Raw genomic sequence first — 25,258 nt, forward strand, 5'->3', positions numbered from 1 at the left:
TCAGCCCTCTGAAGAAAGCACCTTATTGCATACTTCTTTCTTTTTTTTTTTTTTTTTTTTTCAGATGGAGTCTCGCGTCTTGCTCTGTCTACCAGGCTGGAGTGCAGTGGCGCAATCTCGGCTCACTGCAACATCCACCTCCCGGGTACAAGCAATTCTCCCACTTCAGCCTCCCGAGTAGCTGGGATTATAGGTTTGCGCCACCACACTCAGATAATTTTTGTGTTTTCAGTAGAGATAGGGCTTCGCCATGTTGGCCAGGCTGGTCTCAAACTCCTGACCTCAGGTAATCCGCCCACCTCTGCCTCCCAAAGTGCTGGGATTACAGGCATGAGCCACCGTGTCTGGCCCTTATTGCATATTTCTTGCACGTCTTCATGTGTACTCCTACCCCCTCCTCTCAGGACCAGGCCCTGGCTGGACTTGGCAGCAGGAGCTCTGCATGGGACTTAGGTCTCAGCTGAGCTGGAGATCACTTGCTATAAGAGCAGGCCAGAGGCCTAATGGTATCATTGCCAGGGTCGGGCCCAGTGGTCAGACCCGGAAGACAGCTTTCAGCCAAAGACCACCTGAGGCCCCTAACAACCCCTTCTGTAGCCCCCCTCCTGCCTGGGAGACTCCCTGCACTGGGAGGGGAGACTGCCCTTTGGTACTGGGAGGGAATCGGAGAGGTGCTGAGGCCATTGGCCCTTGGGACAGGAACAGAAGCAGCTCCTCAGAGAACATCTGCCCTATTCCAGGGCCGGGACCCCAGCCCTGCCCCGCCCCTCCCCTCCCCGCCCCGCCCCGTAGGATGCAAGGCCCCGCCCCAGCCCCGTCGGGTCCCAGAGAAACTGCCCCGCCCAGCGGCCCCCTCCCCGCCGCCGGCGCGCGGCTTCTTTCAGCACCAAGGCGTGGACAGCTCCCGGGCCGGCGCAGAGAAGAGGAGGCGAGGAGGGCGCGGGCCAGGGAGGCGAGGGGAGGGCAGGGGAGCGCAGGAAAGGAAAGGAGAGGTGGGGCAGGGGTGGAGAGGGGAGGGCAGGGGAGGGTAGACGCAGGCTGGCGGGCGGGGCGCGGAGCCCGGCGGCCCTCCCCGGGGGCGGCGCCCACCGGAGCCGGACGCTGCTGAGCCCGAGGACAGGCGGAGACGCCGGGAGCCGGGGGCGCCTGTGGCTCCGGGCAGGGGCCGCGGCCGAAAGATGCCGGTCCGCAGGGGCCACGTCGCTCCCCAAAACACTTACCTGGACACCATCATCCGCAAGTTCGAGGGCCAAAGTGAGTGTGTGTATGTTGGGGTGGGGGGACGATCTGGAGTCCTGGTTCTGTGAAAGAGGGGGCCGGACCCCTTTACTAACTTCTAACCCGGCAAGGTGGTGAGTGCCGGGTGCTGAATGCAAAATCCTTCCTTTGATGTCCCCAACACCTTCTCCTCCAGGGGGACCCGCTCGCCTTAAATGCTGTCCTCTTTTCTGGAACACAAGGAGCAGTGTGCAGCCCTTCCCTCCCTACTCCCAGCTGTTTCCTTGGTGCCCCAAGTCTGAACCTCCCCTTCCAGCCACTGCCTGCCCCCTCACCCACGTCCTCCAGAGGCTTCCCTGAGTCCTTCCTTTCCTTCCTTTTCATATCCTGGCTCTGGTCTTCCCAGGAGCTTTCCCAGGCTTGACCCCCATCTGGTCACATCCCTGCCTCCCTTCCCCACACTTTTCCTGTTTCCAGGAGGCCTTGGGCCTTCCTTCCACCTCAAGACGCTCACTCCCCTAGTCTTCCCACAATCCCCAGGCCTCACTCCCTCCCTCATTCCGGTCACTGCCCTGCTTCTCTGCCTAAATTCCCCTTACTGCCACCAAGAGTCCTTATGATCTTTCCCTCCCAGCCACCGGATCCTGGCTCCCATGGACTTTTTGCCTCCCACCTCCCACCCCAGGTCGGAAGTTCCTGATTGCCAATGCTCAGATGGAGAACTGCGCCATTATTTACTGCAACGACGGCTTCTGTGAACTCTTCGGCTACTCCCGAGTGGAGGTGATGCAGCAACCCTGCACCTGCGACTTCCTCACAGGCCCCAACACACCGAGCAGCGCCGTGTCCCGCCTAGCGCAGGCCCTGCTGGGGGCTGAGGAGTGCAAGGTGGACATCCTCTACTACCGCAAGGATGGTGAGGCACACTTAGTCCAGAGGCTTTGCAGGGCAGGCTTGGCCCTCTGTCTTGTCCAGCCAGGGTGGCCTTGGGGAAGGCACTGACCCAGGGTCCAAAGGGCCTGAACAAACCCTGTTTCTTCTAGGGGCCTTGGTTCCTCCACAGGCATTGGATATGATGCCTTCTGAGGTCCTTTGCAGGAGCTAGGGATCAGGCTGGGCCACCCATGGTCCTGGCCTGGGGCAGGGCCTTCTGCTCTGCCATCCCTCTCCCGTGTCCCTGGTCTCCTGGCTCTCCACTCTGTCACCGTCAGCCCCAGCTGTCAGGCAGCTGGGATGGAAGTTAACCTTCCCTCCTCTCTGTCTGCTCCAAGGATTACAGGAGGAGTCACCTCCTCAAGACCTCTGTGGCCAGGCAAGGCATGGGGACTTTTGGCTGGGAAAGTGGGGTGGGCCTGCCTCATCCAGTCTCAGCTCTTTGGGGAGACAGAGTCTAGAGTTTTCCCTGACCAGGAAGCTCATTCAGATGGAGTTTGGGTTGTTACTGCCAGGTGGAGCATACTGCAAGCAGAACAGAAGCATAAGTCAGGGGCTGAAGACAGAGCTCAGCAGCCCTTGGAAATCCTCCTCCACCCCCAGGACCACAGGGTCCTCACTGGACCTGGCAGGATGGGTGGGAATGAGGAAAATAGCCTGAATGTCCTGGGAAATCTCTTGAATCAATGGCCCCCAACCTGGTTCTACATCAGAATTACCCAGAGCATGTTTTCCAAAACATGCTTTCTCTACAGAGAGGCTGACTCAGAAGGTGTGAGATGAGGCCAAGCAGGTGTATTTGGAAATATCTGCCCAGCGGTTCTGATGTCCTGCCTACTTTAGGAACCACTGGCTTAAGTAAATCCCTTCATTTCATAGATGTGGAAGGGATTTGCCCAAGATCCCACTGCTAGAGTCCAACCTGGGACTGGAACCCAAGTCTCTGGATTCCTCCCTTGGAGATTTCTTTTGAGTAATCCCAAGAGGAGAGAAAGGACCCCAGCTGCCTTTGTGTTTACAGGCAGGATTTCCGGGGAAGGAGGTGCTCAGGGGAGAGAAGTCCCCAGGGAAGGCAGGCATGAGGCCACCTGAGTGTAGATAAAGGATGGATGTCTCTGGATCGGGACGGAGGAGTGCTAAGAGCCCGGGTTTCAGGGGCCTGGAGTGTGTGGAACATGAGCATGTGTGTGCTTGCATGTGTGCGCCTCTGTGTGTGTGTGTCTGTGTGTGCTTGCAAGTTCATGCCTGTGTGTGTGTGTTTGCAGGCTTCTCAGAATTACAGCTTCTCGGGTAGGTCCTGGTTGTTCCTGCTGCTGCCACTTGAGTGAGTGGCAGCAGGAAGTGCAGCAGGCAGCGGCAGCCAGGAGGGGACTGGAAGGAATCTGGCTTAGTGTGGCAGTACTCACAGGGTTAATGAAGTCAGAGTATTTTTAAAAGCTGTGACCTCACCTCCTCACATCATTGCAGAGAGGAGGTGGCAGTCAGGGGAGTGAGAAGGGTCCTGGGGAACGGGATGGGACAGCAGGAAATGGAGGGGTACAGCAGGTCCTTTCTTTTCCTCTCCTTGACACTAGAGCTATACCTGATCCCAGATTCCTAGGGATGTCAGGTGATGGCTCTTGGGGTCCCCTCAGCACCCTGAAGGTGTCTGGGCAGAGGGCAGAAGTCAAAGCCTGGCCTTGGCCCCCTGAGGTCAGGACTCAGATCAGAATCCTGTGGGAGTCCTCAGATCTCAGAAGGGAACCTAGGAACCTTGTCTTGGGGGCTGACCCTCAGTGAAAATGGGAAATTGCCCACATACCTGGTGCCCCATAAGTCCCAATCTACTCCCATCCCACCCTCAGCCCTTCCCTATCTTATTGCCCAAGGCTTTGATTTACCTGGACCTTCCTGAAATTGTCCTGAAACCCAGAAAGGGGAGCTTCCTGGCCTGCATTACGCTAAGGGAAGGATGTCACGCTCAGATAAATGATGTTCACCTTAAGGTCCACTCTGACCTCATATAATCCTTTTTTTTTTTTTTTTTTTTTTTGAGACAGGGTCTTTCTCTGTCACCCAGGCTGGCAAGAACATAGCTCAGCCTCCCGAGTAGCTGAGATTACAGGTGTGCACCCTCACACCCGACTAATTTTTTAATTTTTTGTAGGGATGGGGGTCTCACTATGTTGCCCAGGCTGGCACATGATCCTTTTTTGACCATATTCATGTACACTTACAGTCCTGCTGAGGGGCATCCTAATGGTGATTTCTTTCCTCCTCGGGTCAGTACCTCCCTTCCCCCCAACCCCCAACTCCAGGGAGGTGGGAAGGGGTCCTGAGCAGATCTCTAGCTGATTTATGTATAATCCTCTTTTCCTCTAAAGGGGTAATCCACTGAAAATTCTCGAAGTCAAAGTGGAGGGTTTGTGTTCACATAGCTCCACGTTGTGCAGCTACAGACAGTTGGGCTCAAAGAGGCCAGGGCACTTGGCAAAAATACCCCAGGAAACAGCTCAGAGACCCCTGGGAAACTGGCTCTTCCTCTATTTGCCTTTGCTAGGAGTGGTGAGAACCTAACAGATAAGAAGGAATGGGGATGTGGCAGGACTAGAACTGGTGAGAGTTTGGCAGGAAGAAAGGAGAGCACTCAGATCCCTCTACTGTCACCCACGCCTGCCCCGCCCTGGCACCTGCCCGGGAGCCCACCCCAGCCTGCCTTTCCCGGGTCCTCTTCTCTGAGGATTCCGAACCAGAGAGTCCCCTAATCCCCAAGCCAGATCAGAGGAGTCCTGGGACTTCTCCAGTCCTCAGCTCTTGATGAGGAGGATGGGACAAGGGGCTGCTGTCTGCCCCCACCCTCCTCCCATGTTTACCATATGCACACCCACGAATGCCAGGAGGACCAAGCCAGGAGGCGGCATGCAGCGGCCACCCTCTCAGTGGCAGCTTTTTGGCTTTTTGTAGCACCAGCCTCTCCCTGGGGGCTCACCACAGTGCTGGATGGGGTGTGCGTCGGGAGATAGAGGTGAAGACAACAAGGAGGCTGTGAGTGCTGGGAAACTGAACAAAGGAGCACATTCAAGAGGGAGAGAAGAGGAGAGAGAAGTGGGGTCTCCCAGGGGAGAGAAGTGGGGTGCCTTTGCTAAGAAAAGTAAGAACCTAGCATAAAAGAAGGAATGGGAATTCCCAGGGGGTAGACAAACCTGCTGCCCTTGGTCAGAGAGGTGGGCACTGGGAGGAGCTCCTGCAAGGAAGAAGCGGGCAGAGACTGTGGCGCCTCCTCCAGGGCCCCGGTGAGGGCACGGGAACACCGCCACTCCTGGACATAACCTGAGATGGTACACTTACCCACTTTTGGTCACCTAGATGTGGGTTTTTGTTGTGTGGGGGCTCTGAGCCACGGGTAAGCAAGGACAACCTGGAGCAGGGGGAGAGAGAATGCTCTGGACTCTTCCAAATCCTCCTAGCCTCCTGTCTGCCTACCCAACAGGCTGCAGGCATGGGGGCGGTGCATGGGGTACCACGCACTGACACCCCACCCCAGCCCCAGCCCTCATTGCTATAATGGGCTGGTCTTTGGCCCATTCCCAGCCGCAGTTTTCCAATTGCATCAATTTTCCAGTAACATGAATTGCTGGGTGCAGCCACGCCAAGACTGTGCGTTGACAGCCCCCAGCAGCTTAGAGAGCCTGGAGGCCCTCTGCCCCTCTGCCCAGCTCTGCCCTCTCCCTGCCCCCTGCCAGGACAGATCTCTGCAGTGCCAGAGAGATTGACAATATAATCTGGCCTTAGGAGCAGTGTCCGAGGCCACTGGCCGAGGAGGCTCCCTGCTTAGGTCCCAGCGTCCAAGTGTCACCATGCCCCAGGCTGACTAGAGTGATGGGCTTGGGCCTGGGAGTCTGGGCCTATAGCACTATGTGCCCAGGAGTGGGTGAAGCAGGCAGGCACCTCTCCCCAGTGTGGGTGTCTCCCCTGGGCCCAGGCAGCAGATGGTAGATGGCTGCCTGGTGCTTGGGAGTCCAGAAATCCGATACGAGAGATTCCTACTCCCCAGGGAGGAAAGTGAGAGGGAGGATGGGGTGGCTCAGCTGCACCCCAGCTCTGATGGCTGTGAGGAGGGGCTGAGGACGAAACAAGGAGTCTGGTGGAGAGTCATTCCAGTGAGCTCCACAGCAGCGATACTCCCACCAGTGGCCGGCCTGCATCCCCCACACATGGGCTTCCATCCACTCAGTCAACAAACAACACCTGGGACAGGTGAAACAGAGCCTAACCTGCCCTCAGGGAGTGCAGCTCTGCCTTCTCATCTGTGTGGTCACCTGAGGCCCCTGCCCCCTGAGGATCCTGCCCTTTGGGCCTGACACCTGCAAACAGTTTGAGTTGAGGGACATAGGACTCCCATGGAGAGGGTGCCCCTGGGGTGCCCAGCCTGGGGCTCTTGGGATGGGGTATTTGTTTATTTATTTATTTATTTTGAGACAGAGTCTCGTTCTGTCACCCAGGCTGGAGTGCAGTGGCATGATCTTGGTTCACTGCAACCTCGGCCTCCTGGGTTCAAGCGATTCTCCTGCCCCAGCCTCCTGACTAGCTGGGACTACAGGTGTACACCACCATGCCCGGCTAATTTTTGTATTTTTAGTACAGACGGGGTTTCACCATGTTGGCCAGGCTGGTCTTGAATTCCTGGCCTCAAGTGATTCACTTACCTCAAGTGATTCACTTGCCTCAGCCTCCCAAAGTGCTGGGATTACAGGCATGAGCCACCACGCCCGGCCAGGCATGGGGCATTTTAGCTGGTATTGTTCCATCCACCAAAGGGGGCTGCAGCGAGACCCTGGAGGGGCAGAGACTATGGCCTGGGAGGCACAGAGCAGCCAGCCGCTGGGTGTGGGCTGCCCAAGATGATGGGGAAGGTGGCCGGAGGGGCCTGCCTTGCCCCCACACGGCCATCCTCCTCCGTCTCTGGTGCCCAGGCCACTACTCTGCCTGCTCCCTGGGCCCAGCCCTGCCTTGGGACCCCACACTCCTCCCTGGCCCAGAGCAGCAGTCTGGTTCTGGCCCCAGCACTCTCCTCCCAAACAAGTCCCTTCCCTTTTCCAAGCTATTGTGTCCTGCAAACCCAGGGATCCTCTCTCCATGCTCCCTCCCAGCCCTTGAAAGTCAGTTTCTGAGAACCCCAGGCTCTCTTCTGCAGAATGGGGGTCCATGCCTGCCCCCCAAGGACCTCCTGAGGCCAAATGTTCCAACTGGCCCCATGCCCAGCACTTAGTGTACTTTCAACAACAAATTCCTCCCCACATCACAGGAGCAGGGCATCTTTGCAGGATGGGAATATGGGAAGAGAGCCCAGGGCCGACCCAGCTCCATGGGGTAGAATGCCCAGCCTCACCTCCCCACTTAATCCACCCCCATCTGCTCAGCTTTAATTACAGCAGAAGCAGACCTCGAGGTTAAGCTCTGAGCTGATGGCCGAGCGTGGACTTGGGCCTGATCTGATGCTACCTTATCTCCTAATGAGCAGCTTAACCGCTCTCCCCACCTCTGCCCTGTGGGTGGAGCACCAGCTGCGCAGCCTCACCCACCCTCTGCCTAGTATCTCTGGTCACTGTCCAGGTCTCCTCACCCCAGTGGCTGCCCTTCACTTCACCTTCACTTAGCCCCTTCCCTAGCCAGGTCACTGCAGGAGGGGACCTCTTCAGGGCTCACCCCCCATCCTCCCAATGGTGTTTGTAGCCTCCAGCTTCCGCTGCCTGGTAGATGTGGTGCCCGTGAAGAACGAGGACGGGGCTGTCATCATGTTCATCCTCAACTTCGAGGACCTGGCCGAGCTCCTGGCTAAGCGCAGCAGCTGCAGCTTGTCCCAGCGCCTGTTGTCCCAGAGTTTCCTGGGCTCCGGTGAGGCAGAATGAGGGTGGTGGTGGGAGGGACGCATGAGGGTCCCCTGGCCCTGGCTGCTCTGACTTCTGGCCTTGGTTTCAGAGGGCTCTCATGGCAGGCCAGGCGGACCAGGGCCAGGCACAGGCAGGGGCAAGTACAGGACCATCAGCCAGATCCCGCAGTTCACGCTCAACTTCGTGGAGTTCAACTTGGAGAAGCACCGCTCCAGCTCCACCACGGAGATTGAGATCATCGCGCCCCATAAGGTGGTGGAGCGGACACAGAACGTCACTGAGAAGGTCACCCAGGTGCGGGCCTGCAGAGCAGGGTGTGTGGAGCTGTGCCAGGCCTCCAGGGTCCCCTCCCAGGCTCTGGGCCCAGGCCCTTCTGGGGCCTTGGCCGGCAAAGAAATCCTGCCTGTCCAGCCTCTAATATCTGGTTCGAGCCCCAGGCCTCCTGTCCTGTTTGAGACCTAAAGACCTAAAGGCCTGCCCTGAGGTCACAGCCCTTGTGCCCAGCTCCTAGAGCCAGAGGAGGCTGGGGTCAGCAGGGCCTGTGAATGATGCCGCCTCTTAGGCCTGGAGAAGCCAGGGCAGGGGGTGGACATGCAGGCCACCATGGGGGCCTGACCAAGGCTCAGCCCGTCACAGGGAAGGAGAGGCAGAGAGGAGACATGCCAGGGCCATACTGAGAGGAGAGCTGGTGTGGGGGGGTCCCAGCCCTGTGCCAGCCCCTTGCCTTTGAGACAAAAGCCACCCTCCCTACTCCCTTCCAATGTGAACACAGGATCCTCCCGCATGCCAGGCAGGGCAGGGCGAGGCTGGCACCTCCAGCTATCTTTAATCAGCTTCCTGGGGGCCAGGCCCTGAAGGACCCCGGCAGCTCCTCCTTGGCCACCCCAAGGCAGGCTTCCCTGGGTCCTCTGCTCCAGCTCACCCTGCTGTCCCTTCTCATGAGGCCAGAAGGCCTGACCATTCCAGAGGGAAATGCGAGGAGCCCCGCCGGAGGCTCCAGCGACCACAGTCCTGGCACTAACTCCCTGTGTGACCTTGGCCAGGGGAACTATCAGCCCCCTTTCTAGGCCTCAGGGCTTTCATCTGCAGGAGAGAGATGAACTAAATGGTCTCTGGGGACCCATTTGACATTGAGTAGTTCTGGCCCCAGGAGGCAGACAAAGCTGTAAGTCATAGCCAGGGGCCCAGGCCAAGGTTGAGCAATGCAGAGCATGGAGGGGCCTGCTCCCAGCTTTCCTGGGGCTGTCCCTGTGTTGGGGCTGGAGGCAGCTCTTTTCACCCCTGCCTGTTTTCACCTAAAGCACAGTTGCTGCTGGAACCAGGTGTGGGGAAGACCACTCAGCACCTTACTGAGCTCAAAGATCCTGAGGAGGGTGGGACACCAGGCTGCAGGACTGTGTCCTCTGAGGTCAGGCAGAGTGGCCCAAAGCCCTGACCCTGGGAAGCCCCCCAGCTGCTTACTCCAGGGCATCTTAGGTTGATGCCACTGTTGGTGGCTGCCATGGAGGGGGCTGTTAGACTGGAGAGTGTCGGTGAAGACAGCCAGGCCTGGCTGGCCCATGGTACCGGCGCCTGCCCAACCTGCCTACCCCTGTTTGTTCCTCAGCTTGGCCCCTCTTGGCGTCACTCCCCTGCTCCATATGGGTCCTAGGTCCAGGGAGGTGCCTGACAGATCTCAGGGGAAAGGGCAGGCGAGGACCCAGATCAGGGAAGTCACATTGACCTCAACCAGAACTTAAAGAGCCTCGATGGCTGTGGCCTCACACTGGAGCCTGGGCATCCTGAGGGCCTTGCAGCTCTGGGGGACACTGGGCAGGGTGGGCTTTGCCACGAAGGGCCCTCGAGCTGGCTTTGGAGGCAGTGGGAGATTTTGGGGGTCCCCCGTCTGGGGGCCCTGAGGAGCTGAGGAACTCTCCTCTCAGCCTACTTTAAACCACCCCCCACCATTCCTTCTGTCTCGCTCCCACTCCCCACCCAGGCAGGCCTAGGGAAGGGCCTTGTTTCACCCTAGAAGGGTCCTAGCGGCCCTCAGCAGGAGGAGGAGCAGCTCTGATGCCCAGGGTGTGACGGCAGCTGCTCCTGATCAGAGCCCCAGTTTGCAGTGCTCATTCAGGGACCTGCAGTTGAGAGCCCATGTGGACCAAGAGCTGGGCACACACCAGGGAGAGGGCCAGTGAGGGAGCCAAACTCAGTGAGCCCATGGCTCAGTGGAGCACCACCATGCAGCTAGGTGGATACAGGGGCAGAGAGAAAATAAAAAAAGAGCCCAAGTCTATGTGGAGTCAGAGGGGGCTTCCTGGGGAAGTACAAGGTGAGGCCTCAAGGCTGAGCAGGTCACTGCAGGATGGGGACATGGTAGCCCCACTCAAAGGTTTGGATGTCAGATAGGGACCCTGTGGTTGAAACCAAATGGATCTGCCTTATTGTGATCCCATCTGCTAATTGATTTGGTTTGCAAAGTCAAACCTTACATTGCACATTTTCCTAAACCAGAACTATCCACCAGATCTCATCTGGTGGGAGAGGAGGTCAATGGAACACCCCTCTGGCTCCATCCTCGTCTGAAGCAGTGTCTGATGAGGATGAGGGAGAAGCAGGGTGGACAGGGAATTACTGTGTAGAGCAGCGCGTGCCATCTCCGTGAGAATAGATGGATCTCACTAACTACATGAGAACAGATGCATCTCATTTCCTCACTACCCATGGCTTTTGTTGTCCTTTGTGATTCCATTTTGCAGATGAGGGAACTGAGGCTCACAGAGGTTACAAAACTTGCCCAAGGTTCACCTATAGCACATGTCAGACCTGGGATTCAACCGGGGAGGCCTGGCTTCAGTACCCATGCCCTTCCTAATGCCCTGGCTGTCTCTCGTGTTGGGCAGCTGGGCAGAGCCGGGGCATGTTGTGCTGGGACCTAGAGATCCTGGGTTGATCACAGTCTTGGAGGTGGGTGAGGGAGGGGAGAAGGGAGAAGGGAGAAGGGAGAAGGGAAGGCTTTGCAGAAGGTGATGATTCCAAACCTTTGGACATGTGGGGAGGAGTCAGTTTTCCTTGGTGCCCATGACCTGTTGAGGGTCCAGGTTGGCTACACCCCTACCCCATGGACTCTTTCCATGGGAGGCTCTGAGTTGACCTCAGAGAGGGCACTCACTGGTCCTGGATCCCCAGGGCCCTCAGAAAGGAAGACATTCTTCTAGGGGTGACCTGTTCCCATCAGGAACCCTGACCACAGGGGGCCTCCTAAGCCCACCAGAGAGGATCAGCCCACCAGCTACCCCTTCAGTGGGCTCTTGTGTGGAATGGGTCTACAGATGACCATGGGCCTGGCCCTCCCCTGCCTGGCTCCACCCACTCCAGAATGTTTTCAAGGGAGCTTGTGAGCATCAAACCTGGGGTCGCTATGGGGCAGAGCCATACCCCTCCCCTTGCATCCCAACTCCTTTCTCTGCACTTCCTCCTGAGGCATCTGTCCCCTTAGGAACTTGCCTTCTCAGACACCCCCCACCCCATCTCTCCCTCATCCCCTCTGCCCACCAGAGCCATGGTCACCCACCCTCTCCCACTACACCTTCCCCAGGCCTCAGCCCTCTAGGCCGGTCTCACCAGCGGTGGCTGCCCCATGCCTGACCTCCCTCGGCCCCCACCCCCAGGTCCTGTCCCTAGGCGCGGATGTGCTGCCCGAGTACAAGCTGCAGGCGCCGCGCATCCACCGCTGGACCATCCTGCACTACAGCCCCTTCAAGGCCGTGTGGGACTGGCTCATCCTGCTGCTGGTCATCTACACGGCCGTCTTTACGCCCTACTCAGCCGCCTTCCTGCTCAGCGACCAGGACGAATCACGGCGTGGGGCCTGCAGCTATACCTGCAGTCCCCTCACCGTGGTGGATCTCATCGTGGACATCATGTTCGTCGTGGACATCGCCATCAACTTCCGCACCACCTATGTCAACACCAATGATGAGGTGGTCAGCCACCCCCGCCGCATTGCCGTCCACTACTTCAAGGGCTGGTTCCTCATTGACATGGTGGCCGCCATCCCTTTTGACCTCCTGATCTTCCGCACCGGCTCCGATGAGGTGAGCAGACCCCCTCCAGGCCAGCAGCCATGGCTGTCCTCTACTCGCTGGCCTCAAGCCCTCCCTGCTGCACAGCACTGGGTACGGAGAGTACCTGGCACTGGGCACCTTTGCTGAAGCACGTGGAGGTGGAGAGGAGGCCCCGAACATCTGTCACCTCTCAGCCCTGGAGAAGGACCTGCCGAGGCTGCACCCCCAGGCCTCTGTCCCTCTGCTCCCTCTCTGAGCAGGCCCTGGTAAGAGGAGCAGGCTGCCCCTTCCAGGAAGGGCACTCGTGTGGTCCCGGCCCCTCATGCTGACTTCCAAACTGCACTCACCCTGGAGGAAGAAAGGGATCCCCAGACCACTCCCCCAGTGCACCCTGGCTCCCACCTCACTCCCTGGCCGTCCGCTATGCCCACCCAGCTGCCCGTAGGTGACGTGAAGCCATCTACATGCCTTTCTCATAGCTTCCAGTCCCGCGGTCCCCTCTTGCCCCCTCTCCTTGGGATCAACTTTTCACTGATATCAACTCTGCCTTCTGTGTTCCAGTGCCCCCTTATCACCCCAGCCTGTCCAGCAGGGGGTGTCCAGCCGGGGTCCTCTGCTCCAAACCCCCCTAGGATCACTCCTCAGCAAATCCACCCTCCTACCCTGCTGCCCCCACCTGGACAGTGAGTGGCCTTCGTACTCACTTGTGTCCCATCACCAAACTTGCCAGCCTCCCGCCCCTCCACACAGCTGCCACAGCGACTTTCAGATCGCCTACCTGACCCTGTGTTCCGCCCTCTGGGATGTACAGGGTCCTCAGAATTTTCAGTGGCTTCCCAAGGCCTACAGACTAGAAGCCAAGTTCATGATGGACCCTGAAGCCCACAGGCAGCAGCCCCTTCCCGCCCTGCCCTTCCCGGGCATGGCTCTCGCTGTTCCTCCATCTCCCACATGCACACCAGGCTGCAGTGCCACACTCGGTTTCCCACGTCGGCCATGCACTTCACACCTCAGTGCCGCTGCTCATGCTGCTCCCTGAGCCAGGAGTGCCCTTTCCCTCTCTGTCCTGTCTGTCTGGAGCCCTCGCCTCCTCTCTCCAGGCTCAGCTCATGCGTCACCTCATCCATGAAGCCTCCCCTGACCTGCTCCTGCAGACTTGACCTGTCCTTCCTCTGTGCTCCCACTGGACTTCTGTCCTAGCAACCAGAACACTATTTTGAGCTTTAGGCTGAGATCCTCAATGTCCCATACCGTGCCACACTGCCAAGTGTGTGGACCGGAGGAAGTTCTCCATAAATGTTTGTTGAATGACTATGTGGTTGTATGCAGGAGTGAACAAAAGCAGGCCTGAGTGCACCCTTCCAAGGGCTGACCCCAGCCCTGTGACCATTTCCCTACCCCTCCAGACCACAACCCTGATTGGGCTATTGAAGACAGCGCGGCTGCTGCGGCTGGTGCGGGTAGCACGGAAGCTGGACCGCTACTCGGAGTACGGGGCGGCTGTGCTCTTCTTGCTCATGTGCACCTTCGCGCTCATAGCGCACTGGCTGGCCTGCATCTGGTACGCCATCGGCAATGTGGAGCGGCCCTACCTGGAACACAAGATCGGCTGGCTGGACAGCCTGGGTGTGCAGCTTGGCAAGCGCTACAACGGCAGCGACCCAGCCTCAGGCCCCTCGGTGCAGGACAAGTATGTCACAGCCCTCTACTTCACCTTCAGCAGCCTCACCAGCGTGGGCTTCGGCAATGTCTCACCCAACACCAACTCCGAGAAGGTCTTCTCCATCTGCGTCATGCTCATCGGCTGTGAGTGAGACCTCATGCCATGGCCTAACTTCATGCTCTGGTCTTACCTGTGAAATTTTATGTGTAGCTTTGTACTGAGATAGAACATAACACATAGCAACAATTCATGCAGTACACTGATCCTAAGTGTGCAGCACAATGAATTTTTGCTGGTGTGTGCACCAAGTGTACACAACATTTAACACCCACACAGCCCATGCTATCTGCCAGGCACCAAGACAGGCTACATAATTTGCAGAGCCCAGAGCAAAATGAAACTGTAGGGACCCTTGTTTAAAAATTATTAAGAATCGGCCAGACGCGGTGGCTCAAGTCTGTAATCCCAGCACTCTGGGACACCAAGGCGGGTGGGTCACCCGAGGTCAAGAGTTCAAGACCAGCCTGGCCAATATGGTGAAACCCCGTCTCTACTAAAAAATACAAAAATTAGCCAGGTGTGGTGGCACATGCCTGTAATCCCAGCTACTCGGGAAGCTGAGGCAGGAGAATCGGTTGAACCTGGGAGGCGGAGGTTGCAGTGAGCCAAGATCGTGCCACTGCACTTCAGCTTAGGTGACAGAGTGAGACTCCGTCTCAAAAAAGAAAGAAAAATTATTAAGAATTTTTCACCAGGCGTGGTGGCTCACGCCTGTAATCCCAGCACTTTGGGAGGCCAGGGTGGGCAGATCATGAGGTCAGGAGTTCAAGACCAGCCTGACCAACATGGTGAAACCCTGTCTCTACTAAAAATACAAAAATTAGCTGGCGTGGTGATACGCACCTGTAATCCAAGCTACTCAGGAGGCTGAGGCAGGAGAATTGCTTGAACCCGGGAGGTGGAGCTTGCAGTGAGCTGAGATCACGCCACTGCTCTCCAGCCTGGGCAACAGAGCAAGACTCCGTCTCAAAAAAAAAGAATTTTTCGACAGTGACAGCAGAGTATTAAACCAAATGCAGGGCTCTTAGCATGTGGCCCCGTGTGTCCACATGGGTTGTACACATGAAGCCAGTTCTGCCAGGCACTCTTAAACACTTTACAAAAGCCCACATTTCATTCCCTTGTGAGCCCAGTTTACAAAGCAAGAACCCAGACAGTGCTAAATTGCCAGAGGGCACACAGCTAGGAAATGTCCGAGTGACTCTCCCAGCCCAGGGGTTCGGCTCCAAGGCTGTGCTGCTCTCAATCCCTGCTCCCAGCTGCCTGCCTCCCAAGACACCTGGTTTAGGAAAACAAGAGGCAGCGTGGAATTTTACACATAGATTAAGTTGTCATGCTCAGAGTATTTAGAGATGTGAAAGTCCAGAAAAACAAAAAACAAGAGAAGAAAATGGGTGAAAACAAGAAATTGAGAGTTTGCTCTTTTTTGTTGTTGTGGTTTTTTTTTTTTTTTTTTTTTGAGACAGTCTCATTCTGTCGCCCAGGCTGGAGCTCAGTGGCATGGTCTTGGCTCACTGCAACCTCTGCCTCCTGGGTTCAAGCGATTCTCATGCCTCGGCCTCCTGAGTAGCTGGGATTACAGGCGGGCACCACCACACCCGGCTAATTTTTCTATTTTTTTGGTACAGACGGGGTTTCACCATGTTGTCTGGGTTAGTCTCGAACTCCTGACCTCAGGTGATCTGCCCAACTCGGCCTCCCAAAGTGATGGGATTACAGGCCTGAGCCACCACACCCGGCGGAGAGTTTTCTCTTTATTGTATTTTTACAACTTAAAGGAGAAAACTGATCTGAACTTTAAAAATCCATTGCCTTCCTTCTTTCTTCTCGGGAGTTTGACCGCTAGGCCCAGTAAGATGCCAAGAGGCACAGGGCAGAGGGAGGAAGGCAGAAGGCCCAGGGGTCTTTGTCCCCCATGTGCCCTGGCGCTGCCCTGGTCACTCCTGACTTCTCCCTGGACAGAGGGGTCCCCCACCAGGGGGCTGCTGGAAGGAGGAAGACCTGGGGTAAGCCCTGGGTGGCGTGGCCCAGTGGGGCCGCGGAGGAGCTCACTCTCCGCCCCGCCCCCAGCCCTGATGTACGCCAGCATCTTCGGGAATGTGTCTGCGATCATCCAGCGCCTGTACTCGGGCACCGCGCGCTATCACACGCAGATGCTGCGTGTCAAGGAGTTCATCCGCTTCCACCAGATCCCCAACCCGCTGCGCCAGCGCCTGGAGGAGTATTTCCAGCACGCCTGGTCCTACACCAATGGCATTGACATGAACGCGGTGAGCCCCGCCGCTCTGGCTAATGTCCCGGGGCGGGGGGGAGCCAAGATCCTGCGGGGGCAGAACGTGCCCAGAGCCCTCCCCACCCTCTCCCCCAGCCCCACCCTGGCCGCGCCCCCCTGGACTTGGCCGCCCGCCTTGCAGGTGCTGAAGGGCTTCCCCGAGTGCCTGCAGGCTGACATCTGCCTGCACCTGCACCGCGCGCTGCTGCAGCACTGCCCAGCTTTCAGCGGCGCCAGCAAGGGCTGCCTGCGCGCGCTAGCCGTCAAGTTCAAGACCACGCACGCGCCGCCTGGGGACACCCTGGTGCACCTCGGCGACGTGCTCTCCACACTCTACTTCATCTCCCGAGGCTCCATCGAGATCCTGCGCGACGACGTGGTCGTAGCCATCCTAGGTGGGTCAGGCGGAGTGGACCAGCCCTGTGTTGGGGATTGGATGGAAGGGGGCGGGATTGGAGATGCCCTGCCCGGGCCACCCTCTTCCTGATGAGGATTTTACTTTTACTGGCCAGCCACGTGCACAGCATGTGCTCAGGAGAGATTTATACCCAGCTCCCTGAATCCTTAAAACAACTCTCTGCCGGAGGTCCCATTTTCCTGAGAGGGAAGTTGAGGCTGAGGGAGATCATGCTAGTCTGTGGCCAGGCAGGGATTCCAGGGCTGCCAGTGTGACTCAGAAGCCCAGGCAGGTTTTCCTACCTTCTTGCACTCTTGGGGAGTTCAGGGAGAAAGGCCAAGGGTCTCTCTGGGTGGAGGGGGATGCCCTGGCTGGGGACCCCAGTCTTATTCAGTGCAGACACAGAGATAGCCAGAAACTTTGGAGGAAGGATATGAGCACTGGGCAGGGGGGACAGACAGGTCACAAGCAGCCTCTGCCACATACCTGCTGTGTGACCTTGGGCAAGTCACTTTACCTCTCTGAGCATCACAGGGTCCTCTCCTCGATTCTCATCTTCCTTGCCTGCCCCATGACTTCATCTCCACCCCAACTTCAGCCTCGCCCTCCTTTGGTCCCCATGACCTGGCTATCCTCCAGCCCCTCTGGACAGGTTCCCCTCGGGCTCCCCTCCCCCTCTGCTTCCTCTGGCCTGCTGGTGATCTGCTCTCCTCTCCCCTCCTCACCTGACACCCTCCCCTGGGCCTGCTCCTCGCTCCCACAGCTTCAGCCTTCACCTGTGCCACAAGGATCCCCAGAGCTCTGTCCTCGCCCCACTGTCTCCTTAGACCAGAATATTCCATTTCTTCCTGGGCATGGCCACCCTAGTATTCTATGAGCAGATCAAACTCAATGTATCCCAACCTGAAATCATCACCTTTCCTCAAAACCAGCTGCTTCAGCATCCCCATCACTGTGAAGCATCTGCCCATTGCCCGAACCACAGTCAGCCAAGGGGGCATCCTACTTCGTTCCTGCCCACTGTCCACCAGCTAGACTTGTCCATGCCTCTCCATCTCACACCTGTCTCCCTGTCCCTGCCTGGATCCAGCCCTCTTTGGGTCCTTCCTGGAAAGGTGTTGGGAACTCCTTTCCCATGGCCCTGCGTCTGGTTTACTCCCATGCCTGTTTTCCACCTTCTGCCAGTGACCTGAAAGAGACATCTGTACATCTGCCTCTTCTGCTCAAGATCCCTCCACGGTTCCCGATGGTCCATGCATGGCATCCCCAGTTATCCCAATCCGACCACCCTGTCCTTCCACCCTCCCCCTGGTACTTCATGCTCCAGCCAAACTACTTAGAGTTCTCTAAATCTGTGCCCTTGCATGTGCTGCCACTCTGCCTGGAGAGCCCTACCCTGTGCCAGTCCGGCAGATCCCAGTTGTCCTCCAAAGCTGGGCTTAGGCATAGGTTTCTGTATGAGACCTTCCCTCACTCCCAGCCTACCTTAGACGTGCCATCCATGGCCAGGCACGGTGGCTCACGCCTGTAATCCCAGCACTTTGGGAGGCCGAGGTGGGTGGATCACAAGGTCAGGAGTTCAAGACCAGCCTGGCCAAGATGGTGAAACCCCATCTCTACTAGAAATACAAAAAATTAGCCTGGCATGGTGGCGGGTGCCTGTAATCCCAGCTACTTGGGAGGCTGAGGCAGAGAATTGCTTGAACCCAGGAGACGGAGATTGCAGTGAGCCAAGATCACGCCACTGCACTCCAGCCTAGGCGACAGAGCAGGACTCTGTCTTAAAAAAAAAAAAAAAAAAAAAGTGCCCTCACATGGGAGGGATGATAATCATTATTAATAATTGAGAAGTTAATCCAATTTAAGTTTCAGTTAGAGACATGAAACCTCTCATCTTGTCCTGAGTAGAAAGAGACATTAGATTAGAATCTTTCATCTACTGGAAAACCGTCACATTATAATGTTGCCCAGATTTCAAGCTTCAGGGTTTCATGTGTGACCCTGGCAAGCCCCTTCCCTCTCCAGGCCTCAGCCCCCTCCTTTGTGAATGCCCTTTGATCCTGTTCTCTTGTGGAGACATGTCCCAGCCTCCACCCATCCCTCTGTGCTAAACTGTTACTGCCACTTGCACTAACAAGTGGACTTTCTGGGGGAGTGGGAATCAAAGCAGTCATGCTCCGTGGCACCCCAGCCCTGGGCTCTCCACCCGTGAGCGCTGACAGTGCAGTGCTGATCACATGCTGTTTCTTCTGTCCTGACTGCCTTTCTCATGGGGGCCAGTCCTTGTTTCTCTCCACACAGCCCCCATTTCACTTCCTCTGTAAGCCCCCTCCTCTCTGTCCCAGCCACCCCTGGCAGGAGGAGCCCCTCCCTCCTCCGTGGCCCCATAACTCTTGGTTCTTCCTGTTTCTAGGGCTCCACAGATCATGCTGTAAACTTGTTGGCTGCTTACGTACCTATCTTGCAGGGATTTGAGGGGGTCCTTGTGGGTGGCACAACATCTTATATTTTGGCCATGCTGGCCAGCACAGCACCTGGCACCAAGAGGGCCCAGTACCCTTGCCACATACCACATACCTGAGCATCACCCATGTCTACCCTGGGATATCCTTCCCCCTTGCCTTGCATGGACCTAGTCAGGTGCCTCTTGCTTTTTTTTTTGAGATGGAGTCTCACAGTCTCACTCTGTCACCCAGGCTAGAGTACAGTGGTGTGATCTCAGCTCCCTGCAAACTCTGCCTCCCAGGTTCAAGTGATTCTTCTGCCTCAGCCTCCCGAGTAGCTGGGATTACAGGCCACCATGCCCTGCTAATTTTTGTTTTTGTTGTTGTTGTTTTTAGTAGAGATGCGGTTTCACCGTGTTGGCCAGACTGGTCTCGAACTGACCTCAAATAATCCACCAGCCTCAGCCTCCCAAAGTGCTGAGGTTATAGGCGTGAGCCGCTGAGCCCTGCCACCTGTTGCTTTTTGAGTCACTTTCTCAAGCATCACCTCATCTGCTTCCCTGAACAGTCCAGCAGGGTTGGCAAGGCAGATCAGGTTTTACCCATTTTAGAGATGAAGACTCTGAGGTCCAAACAGGGGGAGTAACTTCCCCAGGCTTCCTTCACCAGAGCCATGCTGGTTACCTGGCCCCACAATCAGGAGTGGGAAAACAAAGAGAAGCCTCTGGCCCTGCCCTGGCGGAGTTAGGTGCTCTGGCTCTGGGTTCCCTGCACTCTGCTCCACAGCACCAGCAGGCCAAGCAGCAGGAAGACGTTGAGACAGATGTTGAGCCTTTAGGGCCCCTTCCTGCCCACTGTGCCAAAGAGTGTGGGCTACAGGATGGAGATTCTGATGGAGGGTGGCTCTGAAGGGCCTGGAGACAGTGACAGGCGCCACACGCCAGGTCTCTGTGCCGCTCAAAGGACACAGGAAGAGAACAGCCCCACCCCCACCCCCACCCTGCCACCCACAGCCAGCACATCCAGCCATGTCCCCAGAACTCGATCCTGGGCAGCAGGCCCCAGCCTAGAAGGATGTCTGAGGTTTGGGGAGGTCATGGACAAAGGACCCTCATAAGGGAGCATGGAGCCAGACCCTGAAGAGACTCCCACCCCTCTGGCTGGCAGGGAAGAATGACATCTTTGGGGAACCCGTCAGCCTCCATGCCCAGCCAGGCAAGTCCAGTGCAGACGTGCGGGCTCTGACCTACTGCGACCTGCACAAGATCCAGCGGGCAGACCTGCTGGAGGTGCTGGACATGTACCCGGCCTTTGCGGACAGCTTCTGGAGTAAGCTGGAGGTCACCTTCAACCTGCGGGACGTGAGTCAGGGCCAGGTGGGCCAGGGTGGGTGGAAATGCCCAGGCAGCCTGCTGAGGGCTTCACCTGCCTGGCCTGAGGGCACCCATCTGACCAACACCCTTCCTTTCAACCCCATCCTGCAAGCTTTGCCATAACTTCTTTTGTGCCTACTATGGCTGGCGTCATGCTAAGTATGAGGATAGCTACTATTTATTAAGCAGTAGGGTGCTAAGGGTGGGGCTTCTTTTACATGATCTCCTTGCAAATGGTATTATTATCCCCAATTTCCAGATGAGGAAACTGAGGATCAGAGACAATAAATAAATTGGCCAAAGCCATTCAGCTAGTGAACGGCAGAGCCAAAATGTGAATTTAATTTGTCTGACTCCAAAGCCCAGGCATTCCTACCACATCATACCAAGCTGAAAAAGGGGGTGCCTCCTGTCCAGAGGGCTCACAGTGCCAGACACAGGGGCTGCCAAGAGGTGACGAAGCTGTCTCTTCTCATGCTCATCCTTCAGTAGAGGAGATTTTGACAACTCAAGAAAAATAAAGAGCCACAAAGTAAAATAGCCAAAGTCGCGAAGGTATAAAGGAGAAGCCATGTGGAGCTCAAGCTTGCCAAGGAGTGGGACAGCCAGGACCGACCCGGGAATGCCCAGAGCGGGGTATCACGGAGGAGGGAACTAACGGGAAGAAGGGAGTGTGCATCTGGCAGGGAAACACAGAGCCCGGGCTATTTCTTCCCCGGTGCCCTGCCCCTCCACCTTGCGGGAGGGCTCTGCTGGTGTGGGCCCTGTGCCCAGCTTCCTGAGCATAAAGCTGGGTGGGCTTTCTGGCTGTGGACAGCCCTCCCCACATCATCCCCTCTCCCCCTCCTCAGTTTCTCCCCTCCCTCCCCCAATCTGCACAGGGGACTGACAGGTTAGGACTCTGCCTTGGGGCCCTAGCCATCAGGTGGCCAGAATGCCCAGCAGCTGGGCACCAGGACAGGAGGGGTGTGGTCTCTGCAGCCTGGGCCACCTGCAGGAAGTCGCCCAGGGCATCGCTGCTGTGCCCAGCTGCTTGTCACTCTTTCACCTAGTTGTGACAGCACCATGGGGTCAGGGCAGGGAAGAATAAAGAGGCCCCATCCCAGCTTTGGTTCCTGTTATTTCACCCTCTTGCTTCCCATAAGGCAGCTGGGGGTCTCCACTTATCCCCCCAACAGGCTCCTGGCAGCCAAGACCACCAAGGTTTCTTTCTCAGTGACAACCAGTCAGGTGAGCAAAGCCAGTCCCCGCCCCCACCAGCCCGCAGCCCCTGCCCAGCCTCCTACCCCCTCCCGTGTCCTCTCCATCCTGCCTCCCCAGCACTACCCCACTCCATGAGTGGAGAGGGGCTCCCTCTCTAGACCCAGAGCTGGAGCCTTGGCCCTCCTTCCTCCCCAGTCTCCCAGCCCTGATGGTCTGTGTCCTCAGAGGCAGAGTGAGGGCTCTGTGGTTCAAATGCAACCCCCAGGGGTGTATGCAGACTAGCCAGCCCCCTGAGGTTCCACACCAAGGCATCAGGAGGGCCACTGGGCTGCAGCTCCCTGGGCAGTGAAACCAGTGCTAAAAGTCCTCACCCTGCCAGGGTCTCCCCATGAGCTGGGGCCCCAGTTCCCCTCTAAGGACTACAGCCTCCTGGGTCCTGGGAGCCAGAACTCCATGGGGGCAGGACCTTGTGCTCCAGGGCACCCAGGTAAGGAGAGCCACTCCTCACACCCTGTGTCCCCAGGGCAGGTAGGGGGTGGGGGACGGGCTCTACTGAGAAGGGTCAGGCCTGTGGAACCAGCTAGGCCCAGCTGAGACTTCCCTTTCCCTCCTGCAGATGCAGCCCCTCCCCTGAGCATCTCAGATGCATCTGGCCTCTGGCCTGAGCTACTGCAGCAAATGCCCCCAAGGCACAGCCCCCAAAGCCCTCAGGGAGACCCAGATTGCTGGCCTCTGAAGCTGGGCTCCAGGCTAGAGCAGCTCCAGGCCCAGATGAACAGGTGTGTGCGCTGTGGTCAGGGCTGGGGGCTGGGCATGGGTAGCCCCTCCTAGTGGCTCAGAGACATCACAGGGTGCCAGGTGGGTTTTAGAATGGGGCAGGCCATTTAGCTGCAGGTCTTCCCATACCTGTCACTAAGCACAATTCCCCCGATGACTTCCCCTAGCAAACTCTGGAACATCCCAAGGGAGCTTCTCGGGAGAGGGGCACAACCATGTGCAGAAACAAATTCCATAGGTCCGGGAAAGGGAGTGTGTCCTGTGGATGGCAGGGCTATGGTGGCAGAGTGAGGGCTTAGAGGCAGAACAGTCCAGGTTCAAATTCTGGCTCTGTTCCCTACCAGCAAGAGTGTGGGCAAGTTACTAAACAGCTCTGAACCTAGTTTGCCCTTTTGTGAAATGGGGATAATTAGAACATCCACGTCAAAGCATCTTGGGGACTGAATCTTGTATGCTTGGTGCCTGCTCACTGGTGTTGTTAAGAGTCAGGGGTGTACCAGGGGGATTCTGGGCAGGGGCTGTGGATCCCAGTAAGGAAATAGCTTCAGGTAGGCCCCAGGCCGCCATTCCATCTAGCAGGAACAGCACGCAGGCTACAAGATTGACAGCTGCCCTCAGGAACTGCTCTTGCCAGCCCTGACCCTGACTGTGGGGTTCTGTCTGGCAGGCTGGAGTCCCGCATGTCCTCAGACCTCAGCCGCATCTTGCAGCTCCTCCAGCAGCCCATGCCCCAGGGCCACGCCAGCTACATTCTGGAGGCCCCTGCCTCCAATGACCTGGCCTTGTTTCCTATAGCCTCAGAGACGACAAGTCCAGGGCCCAGGCTGCCCCAGGGCTTTCTGCCTCCTGCACAGGTGAGGGGATTTCCAGGGGCTTACCTGTGAGCAGCTGCATGCCTTCCTTACCCCGACGTGGTCACAGTGCGGCATCAGGCCCAGAGTCTCCGTGGCCCCAGAGCAGCCAGGGCTTCTGCTTACCTCCTTTATGATCAGAGTCATGATACGGTTAGCCTGGGCACAGTGCTGGCAAAGCCCAGAATGTGACTCCAGAGCCTGCAGCTGCGGCCAGGGCAGCAGGACCCTGAGGTGTGGGAAGGGCAGGTACAATTTTTGCCCGATCCCATCCCTGAAGTCAGGGTGGATTAACCCGCAGCCTGGCCTGGGGTGCATCCCTCTTTCTTGCTCCTCCCAGACCCCAAGCTATGGAGACTTGGACGACTGTAGTCCAAAGCACAAGAACTCCTCCCCCAGGATGCCTCACCTGGCTGTGGCAACGGACAAAACTCTGGCACCATCCTCAGAACAGGAACAGCCTGAGGGGCTCTGGTCACCCCTGGCCTCACCTCTACATCCCCTGGAAGTACAAGGACTCACCTGTGGTCCCTGCTTCTCCTCCCTCCCTGAACACCTTGGCTCTGTTCCCAAGCAGCTGGACTTCCAGAGACACGGCTCAGACCCTGGATTTGCAGGGAGTTGGGGCCACTGAACTCCAAGATAAAGACACCATGAGGGGACTGAAGGTGGGCAAGGTGAGAGTTAAGGATCTTGGGGAGGTGGCCGGGTGCGGTGGCTCGCCTGTAATCCCAGCACTTTGGGAGGCCGAGGCGGGCAGATCAGACCATCCTGGCTAACACGGTGAAACCCCACCTCTACTAAAAATAAAAAATAAAAAAAATAGCTGGGCGTGGTGGCGGGCACCTGTAATCCCAGCTACTGGGGAGGCTGAGGCAGGAGAATGGCATGAACCCGGGAGGTGGAGGTTGCAGGGAGCCGAGACCGCGCCACTGCACTCCAGCCTGGGTGACAGAGCGAGACTCCATCTCAAAAAAAAAAAAAAGATCTTGGAGAGGCAGACAGCCTCCCAGATGGGCCTCTCCTAAAGTAGCTATAAACTGCTGATCCAGGTGACTCAGGATGGCATGGGTAAAGAAGCTCCTGACTTTTCCCAGCCTCCTCCAGGGCTCCATTTAAACAGCAAGCCTGCTGGAGGGTGGGAGAGTCTCAGGTGTGGAGGCAGCTTACAGGATGGAGGGGGCAGTGAAGAAAGAGGTTTCTGATCTACATGAGTACCTTGCTCTGAGCCTCCCAGCTCAGAACCCTCCAGCACCTCATGGCCCAGCACCAAGGGCCCGGGGTTGGTCAGAACTCTTACCATGAGCCTCCGACCTGGCTGGAGATGGAGGTGTGTTCTGTGGCAGACATGTCAGGACAGATCTCCAGCCCTTTGCTCCTGATGGTTCTGTGACATTGAGTCTCTTGAGGGCAGTGGAGTGTCACGCAGCTAATAAAGTACACACTTCATGTTGGACTGGATGTGTAACTTATCTGAAGGTCATTACGTCTTTGACTGTGCTGTGGCTTTCTCCAAACCCTTCTTGTAAGGAGCTGGAGACTTACCCTCCACCATATCCAGTGTGTTGGGGACCTGAAGGTGGTTCTGCTGGGCCCAGAAGCTCCTGGAGCCTGGGGCTGTTAGGCCGAGGTGAAGGAAAGCAGAGGCACTGGCTTGGTGGCCCTAGGGGATCATGACAACAGCCAACACTTCGGTAGCACTCGCCCTGTACCAGGCACTGTGCTGACAGCTCTGCAGATACTTGTTCATCTAATCCTCAAAACAACCCCAAGGGGTTGGTATTTTTATCCCCATTTTAGAGATGTGGGATCAGTAGCAAAGAGACTAAGACACCCAAACATGAGGGGGAATTCTGAGGTGCACCTCAGAATTCTGAGTTACTGTTCTGTTTCCTGATCTAGGTGCTGGTTACAGGAGTGTGTTCAGGTTGCGAAAGAGTGTGCTTCTATGTGTAAATTATACCTCAGTTAAAAAGAAAATAAAAATAAAAAAAGAGGCCAGGTGTAGTGGCTCATGCCTGTAATCCCCAGGCTTTGGGAGGAGGATGAGGCAGGAGGATGAGGCAGGAGGACTGCTTGAGGCCAGGAGTCCAAGGTTACAGTAAGCCGTGATTGCATCACTGAATTCACACCCTGGGCAATGGAATAAGA

General features: G+C 57.1%; 1 protein-coding gene across 10 annotated transcripts; it reads left to right on the forward strand.

The window, feature by feature from the left end:
- Positions 1–1,049: 1,049 nt before the first annotated feature.
- Positions 1,050–25,077, forward strand: KCNH6 (potassium voltage-gated channel subfamily H member 6). 10 transcript variants are annotated; one of them, XM_063718247.1, is made up of 15 exons: positions 1,050–1,254; positions 1,904–2,134; positions 7,864–8,025; positions 8,110–8,315; positions 11,672–12,097; positions 13,474–13,873; positions 15,861–16,060; positions 16,205–16,457; positions 20,071–20,264; positions 21,455–21,506; positions 21,859–21,966; positions 22,096–22,258; positions 22,924–23,110; positions 23,448–23,784; positions 25,010–25,077. In XM_063718247.1, exons 1-14 carry the CDS (start codon positions 1,179–1,181, stop codon positions 23,739–23,741), a joined length of 2,952 nt encoding a protein of 983 aa, XP_063574317.1. In that variant the 5' UTR covers positions 1,050–1,178; the 3' UTR covers positions 23,742–23,784; positions 25,010–25,077. The 10 variants fall into 10 exon arrangements, 6 of the variants coding, with proteins under 6 accessions (XP_063574317.1, XP_063574318.1, XP_054393218.2 ...); XM_063718248.1 differs by lacking the exon at positions 25,010–25,077 and having other exon boundaries at positions 13,474–13,628; positions 13,788–13,873; positions 23,448–23,931; XM_054537243.2 differs by having other exon boundaries at positions 23,448–25,063.
- Positions 25,078–25,258: the final 181 nt, after the last annotated feature.

Source organism: Pongo abelii, chromosome 19 (assembly GCF_028885655.2).
Source record: "Pongo abelii isolate AG06213 chromosome 19, NHGRI_mPonAbe1-v2.0_pri, whole genome shotgun sequence".
NCBI lineage: Eukaryota > Metazoa > Chordata > Mammalia > Primates > Hominidae > Pongo > Pongo abelii.

What these genes read in the sequence shown, in the direction of transcription:
- KCNH6 (XM_024235098.3), top strand. Translation starts at nt 1,179, where the DNA reads ATGCCGGTCCGCAGGGGCCACGTCGCTCCCCAAAACACTTACCTGGAC. An exon ending in CCGCAAGTTCGAGGGCCAAA is followed by an intron (nt 1,255 to 1,903) that starts GTGAGTGTGTGT and finishes CTCCCACCCCAG; the next exon opens with GTCGGAAGTTCCTGATTGCC. An exon ending in CTCCAGGCCCAGATGAACAG is followed by an intron (nt 22,259 to 22,923) that starts GTGTGTGCGCTG and finishes TCTGTCTGGCAG; the next exon opens with GCTGGAGTCCCGCATGTCCT.